At 38.4% G+C, this 9,268-nt stretch overlaps 2 protein-coding genes across 2 annotated transcripts; one reads left to right on the top strand and one right to left on the bottom strand.

Moving 5' to 3' along the window:
* The first annotated feature begins 6,464 nt into the window (after positions 1 to 6,464).
* LOC121222433 (auxin-responsive protein SAUR62) lies at positions 6,465 to 7,151 on the top strand. Its single transcript, XM_041103199.1, has one exon. The coding sequence runs from the start codon at positions 6,619 to 6,621 to the stop codon at positions 7,060 to 7,062; it is 444 nt and encodes a 147-aa protein (XP_040959133.1). The 5' UTR covers positions 6,465 to 6,618; the 3' UTR covers positions 7,063 to 7,151.
* An 873-nt stretch (positions 7,152 to 8,024) lies between these two features.
* LOC107908148 (auxin-responsive protein SAUR67) lies at positions 8,025 to 8,695 on the bottom strand. The gene has a single exon (XM_016835404.2). The coding sequence runs from the start codon at positions 8,529 to 8,531 to the stop codon at positions 8,109 to 8,111; it is 423 nt and encodes a 140-aa protein (XP_016690893.2). The 5' UTR covers positions 8,532 to 8,695; the 3' UTR covers positions 8,025 to 8,108.
* Positions 8,696 to 9,268: the final 573 nt, after the last annotated feature.

The raw sequence follows: 9,268 nt of genomic DNA, 5'->3' as shown, positions 1-9,268 counted from the left end.
TCTTCAATATTACATCAACAATTTCATTCCAAACTAAACAGTTCTACCCTAAATATATACTCAAAATTGGTATTTGTAAATATAATAAAAATATTACACTATAATAATCTCTTCATTAGCCCGTTCTATATTTCCTGCTGACAGTTAGTCTTATTTCCAAACCAGCATAACACGAATCCTTGAAATAATATATAGGAACTCAAATTGTATACCATATTACAATAGTTTTATTTTACTCACCATAGAAGCTGCTTTCTAATACTTTGTTATACATTTTGATGAGCTTAGAAGACAGAAACTTAAAAGGCAGGGAAACAAATTATGGTTTGTTACTTTGTTTATGATTAACCTTGCCCAAGAAGTGGTGAAAATAAGATATCATCTCAGCCAGAAAGTGGATACTTTATTTTTGGTCTAAGCATTTGCAATATTTATTATTCGGTAAAAGCAGCTGACGTTTTACACGTAGGAATGGATTAAGATGTAAAGTTATGCTAATTGAGCAGTGTGTACCATACACATAGAATTTGGCGCATTAAAGTAAAATGATTCCATACCCATGCCCATAATTCAAAATTTTTATCAATACAGAAAATATGACAATCAGCTGTTAGCAACATGTTGGAGCCATTAACAGACAGATGTGAAAGTAGATAATGATATGAGATATCCGAAAGCATAACAGCCTGGAAATAAAGACATTTTGCACTAAATACAGTCATTTGGGGTCTACTCCTGTTTCAGACTTGTACAATCCATCAATTCAGGTTGCAGTAAACTAGCACCACAATTTCTTGTTGTTAGGTAATATATCCAGAATATATTGTGGGGTACTACAATGCCTGCTGTTGCACTTGCAGATGCCACAATTTATAGCCACATGGTGTGGCTTCCATTGAGTCCCTACAATGAGTTGCTTCATTCAAAAGACTTCCTTTTGTTGGGAAGAAATCGAACAACCGAAACAAAGCGAAAGCACAACCGGTGTTCTTTCTCTCCTTATAACTCCTGTAAAAATTATGGCAAGCACAATAGCACAAGATATGTTCTCTAGCAACCTCAATCAACCACAAATCAACTAATGCAACCACAACAAAAATAAATAGAGACACCGATATTTTTACGTGGAAAACCCCTCTAAATTAAGGGTAAAAACCACGGGACTTTAGAGTCCGATAAAGAGCTCCACTATCATCAAATGTTCAACTACAAGATCACAATATCAAGCCTACAACAAGCATTCAACTCCGACAAGGCTAACAACATGTAATCTTTAGCAAAAGAGAGAAAAATGAGAGAACATCACCAAAAACGTAGCTACTGAAAAATGGGTATTTCCGATGCTACAAGACTCGGATGAAAAATCCGACCGTACAAAGTTAAGAACACCTTATCACCTAGCTGCTGTCCAAAAATCAGCTCAATCGAACCACGGATGGACCTTCGATCGAAGAGTTGATCACTGCTGCACCAAGCTTGAAAAACTGATTTTTCTATTCTCTTTCTCTCTATTTTTTTTTTTTTTTACTCTTTAGCTCTCTCTGCCGAAAAATTTCTGCCCATTCCCTGTTAATAAGCCAAAAAATTGGCTTTTGACAAAAAACAAAAGAAAAGGAAGACAAAACATTTGTGCCAGAAAATATGGGTTTCCCACATAGTGGGACCCATACCCAACAAATCTCCCCCTCCAACTATGTGGGGAATGCCTCCATGCCGGAGGTCAAACAACATGCTTCAAACTTTCCTCTTGGTAAGGCCTTCGTCAACATATCAGCACCATTATCATTAGTGTGTATCTTCTCAAGCTCTAACAGCTTAGCTTCAAGAACATCTCGTATCCAATGGTACCTCACATCAATATGCTTAGATCTAGCATGAAAAGTTGAGTTCTTACCAAGATGAATAGCACTCTGGCTATCACAGTACAGGACATACTTCTCCTGAGTAAAACCAAGCTCATGCACAAACTTCTTCATCCAAAGCATCTCCTTACACGCTTCGGTTGCTGCAATGAACTCTGATTCGGTGGTGGACAATGCAACACACTTTTGCAGTCTCGATTGCCATGCCACAACTCCCCCTGCATAAGTGATTAAGTAACCTGAAGTAGATCTCCTCGAGTTAATGTCTCCGGCCATGTCTGAATCTGTAACCCAACAAGAACAGGTTTCTTATTGCCGAAACAAAGTTTCATGTTGGAAGTGCCACGAAGATATCTCATAATCCACTTCACTGCATTCCAATGCTCTCTGCCTGGATTAGAAAGAAACCGACTAACTGTACCAACGGCATAAGCCAAGTCTGGTCTCGTGCAAACCATTGCGTACATCAAACTACCCACGGCTGAAGAGTAAGGAATTTTCTGCATCTCTTCCTTCTCCTTTTCTGTGGAAGGACTATGCTTAACACTCAATCTAAAGTGCATAGCAAAGGGAGTATTCACCGCTTTAGCTTTGTCCATACTAAACCTTTGAAGTACTTTCTCAATGTACCTCTCTTTGATAACCATAATTTCTTGGCCTTTCTATCACGTGTCAGTCTTATGCCAAGAATTTGCTTTGCTGGCCCCAAATCCTTCATTGCAAAGGATTTACTCAACTCTTGTTTCAACTTCTCAATTCTAGAAGCATTCTGACCAACAATAAGCATATCATCAACATAGAGCAAAAGAATAATAAAATCATCACCAGAGAATCTCTTAACAAACACACAATGATCAGAAGTAGTCTTCTTGTAGCCTTGCTCCCCTATAACAGACTCAAACTTCTTGTACTATTGCCTTGGAGCTTGCTTCAAACCATACAAGCTCTTCTTCAATCTGCACACATAGTCCTCTTTCCCTTGTGCAACAAAACCCTCTGGCTGCTCCATGTAAAGCTCTTCTTCCAAGTCACCATGAAGAAAAGCAGTTTTCACATCCATTTGTTCAACCTCTAGGTCATAACAAGCTACCAAACTCAGTATAGTTCTGATAGAGGACATCTTCACAACCGGAGAAAATATTTCTTCAAAATCAACCCCTTTTTTCTGAGTATAACCCTTAACGACTAATCTAGCTTTGTATCGTGGAGATGAAGACTTCTCTTCTTGCTTCAACCTGTAAACCCACCGATTATTCAAAGCTCTTTTGCCTTTAGGCAGTTTCACCAATTCAAAAGTATGGTTCTCATGCAAGGATTGAAGTTCGTCTTTCATCGCTTCAACCCACTGATCTTTGCATTCACTCTCCATAGCCTCTTCATAACATTCAGGTTCTCCCCCGTCAGTCAAAAGAACATATTCATCAGGAGAATACCTGACAGAAGATCATCGATCTCTGGAAGACCTTCGAAGTGGAACTGCTGGTGGAGCTATAGGTGCTTGTTGTTGATCATTCACAACATCATCCATGGGAGTATCAAAGTCACCTATAGTCTGATGGTCACCACTAACATCACCATGCACATCATCCTGGATAGGATCTGGTGAAGAGTCTAGGGGAACCGGATTCACATCGATCAAGTCACCACTACCTTGTGAATCCACTTTCTCCGTCTTATCAATGTCATCAATGGTCTGATCCTCAATGAAGACAACATCTCTGCTTCTCACGAGTTTCTTCTGAACTGGATCATAGAGTCTATAACCAAACTCACCATCTAGACCATAACCAATAAAAATGCATTGTCGAGCCTTGGCATCCAACTTGGATCTTTCATCCTTTGGAACATGAACAAATGCTTTACAACCGAACACACGTAGGTGATCATATGACACGTCTTTACCAAACCAAACTCTATCTGGCACATCACCTTTCAAAGGAACACTAGGAGACAGATTTATCACATGTGTCACTGTATTCAAAGCTTCAGCCCAAAACGATCTTGGTAACTTTGCATCTAACAACAAACATCTGACTCTCTCAATCAATGTTCGGTTCATTCTTTCAGCTAACCCATTTAACTATGGAGTCTTTGGTGGTGTTCTCTGATGTCTGATTCCCTGTCGCAGACAATACTCATGAAACGAACCTGTGTACTCGCCACCATTATCAGTACGAATGCACTTCAACTTCTTCCCAGTTTCCCTTTCAACTGATGCTTGAAACTGTTTAAACACCTCAAAGACTTGATTTTTAGACTTCAAAGTGTAAACCCATAGCTTTCTTGAACAATCATCAATGAAAGTCACAAAGTAAAGTGCACCACCATGTGATCTTACTTTTATCGGACCACAAACATCTGAATGGACCAACTCTAGCAACTCTGATTTCCTATGAGGAGGATGGCTTCTAAATGAAACTCTTTTCTGCTTTCCTGCTAGACAATGAGCACAATTCTTCAGTGTAGCATTCTTTAAACCCGAAAGTTGATTCTTCTTCGCTAAACAGCTAAGCCCCTTCTCACTCATGTGACTGAGTCGTTTATGCCACAACTCAGTTGAGTTGTCATTCAGTGTCACATTCACCGTCTCTCGAGAAGTCAAAGCTTGCATCAAGTACAAATTTGAGCTCTTCTTTCCTCGAGCCACAACCAAGGAGCCTTTAGTCAGCTTCCACTGCCCTTCACTGAAAGTGTTACAGAATCCCTCATCATCAAGTTTTCCTGCAGAAATCAAATTCAAACGGACATCCGGTGCATGTCTGACATCCTTGAGAGTTAACTTTGTTCCATTGTTACTTACCAAGCTAACATCTCCCATACCAATAACCGAAACCAAACCATCATTACCCATCTTCAATACCCCAAAATCACCAGGAGTATAAGATGTGAAGAATTCCTTCCTCGACGTGACATGAAGTGATGCACCAGTATCAATCACCCAACTAGTCTCGTCGCATGCTAGGTTGACCAAATTCTGATCACAAATAACTAACAAATCTTCACGAGTAACAGTAGTAACACGCTCGGATTTTTCATCGTCATTCCGGTCGTGTTTATCACCACCACTTTTGTTCTCTTTCTTCCACTTGAAGCAATATTTCTTGATATGGCCTTTCTTACCACAATGATGACACTCAAGATTCTTGTATCTCGATCTTGACTTGCTTCGGCTTTTATCTCTACCCTTTCCATCTTTGTCTCTGTTTCTCCCCCTGTTCTCGATAACCAACACCTCGGACTGTGATGTAGAACCCTGAGATCTTCTTCTAACCTCTTCATTCAACACACCACTCTTAGCCAAATCCAAAGTAATAATACCCTGTGGGGCAGAATTAATGAGTGAGACTCGAAAGGTCTCCCAAGAGTCTGGTAGAGTAGCAAGCAACCAAAGTCCTAAAATCTCGTCATCAAATTTGACACCCATACCAAGCAACTGATTCATCATACTCTGAAATTCACTAACATGGTCAGCTATAGACATTCCTTCTTTATATTTCAGCGCCATCATTTTCTTCAGCAAAAATAACTTGTTATTGCCCGACCTCGAAGCATACAAGCTTTCAAGCTTCTCCCACAATGTTCGAGCATGTGTCTCCTGATCAATGTGATTGTAAACATTTTCTTCAACAAATTGCCGAATAAAGCCACACACTTGTTGATGCTCAAATTCCCATTCTTCATCACTTTTCGAATCGGGTTTTTGAGTAGTAAAGACCGGAAGATGCAAAGCCTTCACAAACAACAAGTCCTTCATTTTATTCCGCCAAAGTTGATAATTTGTGCCATTCAACATAATCATCTTGCTCGTATTAATTTCCATAATTATCTGACACAATAACCAAGCTCTGGTACCAGTTTGTTGGGAAGAAACCGAACAACCGAAACAAAGCGAAAGCACAACCGGTGTTCTTTCTCTCCTTATAACTCCTGTAAAAATTATGGCAAGCACAATAGCACAAGATATGTTCTCTAGCAACCTCAATCAACCACAAATCAACTAATGCAACCACAACAAAAATAAATAGAGACACCGATATTTTTACGTGGAAAACCCCTCTAAATTAAGGGTAAAAACCACGGGACTTTAGAGTCCGATAAAGAGCTCCACTATCATCAAATGTTCAACTACAAGATCACAATATCAAGCCTACAACAAGCATTCAACTCCGACAAGGCTAACAACATGTAATCTTTAGCAAAAGAGAGAAAAATGAGAGAACATCACCAAAAACGTAGCTGCTGAAAAATGGGTATTTCCGACGCTACAAGACTCGGATGAAAAATCCGACCGTACAAAGTCAAGAACACCTTATCACCTAGCTGCTGTCCAAAAATCAGCTCAATCGAACCACGGATGGACCTTCGATCGAAGAGTTGATCACTGCTGCACCAAGCTTGAAAAACTGATTTTTTCTATTCTCTTTCTCTCTATTTTTTTTTTTTTTTACTCTTTAGCTCTCTCTGCCGAAAAATTTCTGCCCATTCCCTGTTAATAAGCCAAAAAATTGGCTTTTGACAAAAAACAAAAGAAAAGGAAGACAAAACATTTGTGCCAGAAAATATGGGTTTCCCACATAGTGGGACCCATACCCAACACCTTTGGGATGCCAGTTTGTGTGTGTGTATATATATTCATCCAATCCCCGTTTTCATCGGCTCAGCACAACGAAAGCTCTCCAGTTTCCTAAGATCTTTTCATTCACTTCCTCCTCTTGTCCAACTAAATATTCTCCCTTGTTTTACAAAAGCAAACAAGATGATCAGTGCAAAGAAACTCATCAAATTAGCAAGGAAATGGCAAAAAATGGCAGCCATTAAGAGAAAAAGAATCACCTTCTCAAGAACTAGTGGTGATGTTGTTGACACAACCAGTTGCAGCACATCATCAGCGGTCAAGAAAGGTCACTTTGTGGTATACAGCGCAGATGAGAAGCGCTTTGTGCTTCCATTGGAATATTTGAAGAACAAAATAGTAATGGAGCTGTTCGACTTGGCAGAAGAGTCTGGTCTATCAAGTAATGGGGCTCTCATCGTGCCTTGTGATGCAACCTTTATGGAATATGTAATTGCTTTGATCAAAAGGAAACCAAGTAAAGATGTGGAGCAAGCACTGATTCTTTCTATAGCCAGTGATCATTGCATATCTTCGTTTCTTTATCAACAAGAAACAAGCCAGCAGTTACCAATATGCAGCTACTGAAGCAAAACCTTTTTTTTCTCATCTTGTAATTCAACCCATTCCATTGTAGATAAAGTACATAATGCAAAAGAGTCAGAATTCTTGTTTCACATGTTTAGTTTTCTTGAATCTTGACATGGAAATAACTTCTGGTATAATATTAGTCACACAATTTCATACAACTAAAGACTAATTATCATGTCAAACAGTACCTTGTTGAACAGTTCCACCCCAAAAAGAAAACTATATATAAGATTCAAATTGAAATCCTTCTCTTTTAGTCCTTGATTTGGCCTGCCTTTCCTTTTTCCTAGTAAATTGGTCTTGTTCTCAAACAAGATCCAAATCCTTGAAAAAATCAAACAAATGAAAGCCAAAGTGAAGATAATAAATAATTGATTTGAATGTTTTAAATCTAAGACTACAGTATTACAATGGACATAAGCAATGCTTTCTTCATATCTCTAGTCCCATGCCCTTTGATCAAAAAAATTGCATATTCCATAAAGGCTGAATCACAAGGGAAAATACTTAAAAGAAAACTTTTGATTGGTGCAATCAAAACTTTTGGTAATTCAGTGACAAATTATACCTGCTTTTAGTTGAGTGACCAAAATAAAAACCTATTAATAATTCGGTGACTAATAGTGTAATTTATTCATATTTTATGATTAAGTAGAATTGAGTTAGATTCAAATTCAGATTAATCAATTGAGCTTTTGGGTTTGGATCAGAATCGACGTGTTTAAAGTAATCTAATACACTGTGGAGCAGATAGAAATAATCTGGGATGAACCCGAGGCCCTTATCGAAATGAACCAGTTTTAGAATATCCATTTGTTGCTTCGTCCATACCCACCAAGGTGGATTTGGGTCTTCTGCTTCTCAGAAAGGACCAAGCAAGAGATTCATGCAGTCGTTTTAAGGTTATAGGGTAGTGAAAGTTAAAAAGAGTAGTAGCCATGGAAGCAGACAACTAAACATGAAACAAAAAATGGGAGCTTTCTCATTATATATCTTAATGTAGAATGATGTTATCGTTTACAAAATTGGAAAAAGAAAATGCTTTAGAAACTCCATATTGGTAACTGTTGGCGTGTTTCTTGCTGAGAGAGATTCAACGATGATGATGATGCGCAACGGGCATTAACTATAGACATAATCAATGCTTTCTCCACTTCTTTACTTGCTTTCCTTTTGATCAATCCAATTGCATATTCCATGAAGGTTGAATCAAAGGGCAACGTGAGGTGTCCATAAATGCTTGAAATTCCAAATTCTTCTTCTGCCAAGTTGAACAACTCCATCACTATTTCGTTCTTCAGATATTCCAAAGGAAGCATAAAGCGCTTCTCATCAGCGCTATACACCACAAAGTGACCCTTCTCCACCATTAATGCTGTGCTCGAGAATGTGATTCTTTTTCTCTTAATGGCTGCATTTTTTTGCCATTTCCTTGCCAACTTGATAAGCTTCTTTGCACTGATCATCTTGTTTGCTTCTGTAAAACAAGGGAGAATATTGAGTAGGACGGGAGGAGGAAGTGAATCTAAAAGATCTTAGGGAACTGAAAAGCGTTTCTTGTGCTGCACTGATGAAAACTGAAGATGGATGAATATATATATATATAGAACAATGAAAAAAAAAAGATATCTGGGAAACGAATATATACACGTACATACATACATAGATACATATACCAAAGTTCAAAAGCAGTGCTTTGAATGAATCAACTACATGTAGGGAACAAAACCATGTGGTTAGGAAAGTGGCGAGTTAGGCATGTCTGGAAGGTAATGGAAGTGGTCCAATGGCCCACATGTTATAGATAGATTACGTAAAAAGGAAAAAAAAAAGTGTGGTTCTAATTTACTTAACTCTGGATTGATGGGTTTTTATAATTTCTTAAGCATGATTGACCCCCAAAAGAGTCTACTTAGATTGAGACGTCTTTATCTCCAGGCTGTTATGCTTTTAGATATCTCATATCGATATCTACTTCACATGGATCTGTCTGATGATGACTTCAAGAGATTGATAATAGCAGTGATGCTGGTCGTCAGGTATACTTTTCTGTACCGAAGGCTTTGAATTGTGGGGATAAATATTGTAGCATTTGGATTCAATCCACTTCCCAGACAATAGGCTTCAATTTGTTTTAGCTATCATTAGTTGATAACTATTATGATTGGATAGACATAAAAAATATATCTACCTTCTGAGAGAG

Source organism: Gossypium hirsutum, chromosome A03 (assembly GCF_007990345.1).
Source record: "Gossypium hirsutum isolate 1008001.06 chromosome A03, Gossypium_hirsutum_v2.1, whole genome shotgun sequence".
NCBI lineage: Eukaryota > Viridiplantae > Streptophyta > Magnoliopsida > Malvales > Malvaceae > Gossypium > Gossypium hirsutum.
This window is presented reverse-complemented; position numbering and strand designations above follow the sequence as displayed.

Bases quoted from the DNA above. Each gene is read 5' to 3' on its own strand.
- LOC121222433 (XM_041103199.1), top strand. From the start codon at position 6,619: ATGATCAGTGCAAAGAAACTCATCAAATTAGCAAGGAAATGGCAAAAA.
- LOC107908148 (XM_016835404.2), bottom strand. From the start codon at position 8,531: ATGATCAGTGCAAAGAAGCTTATCAAGTTGGCAAGGAAATGGCAAAAA.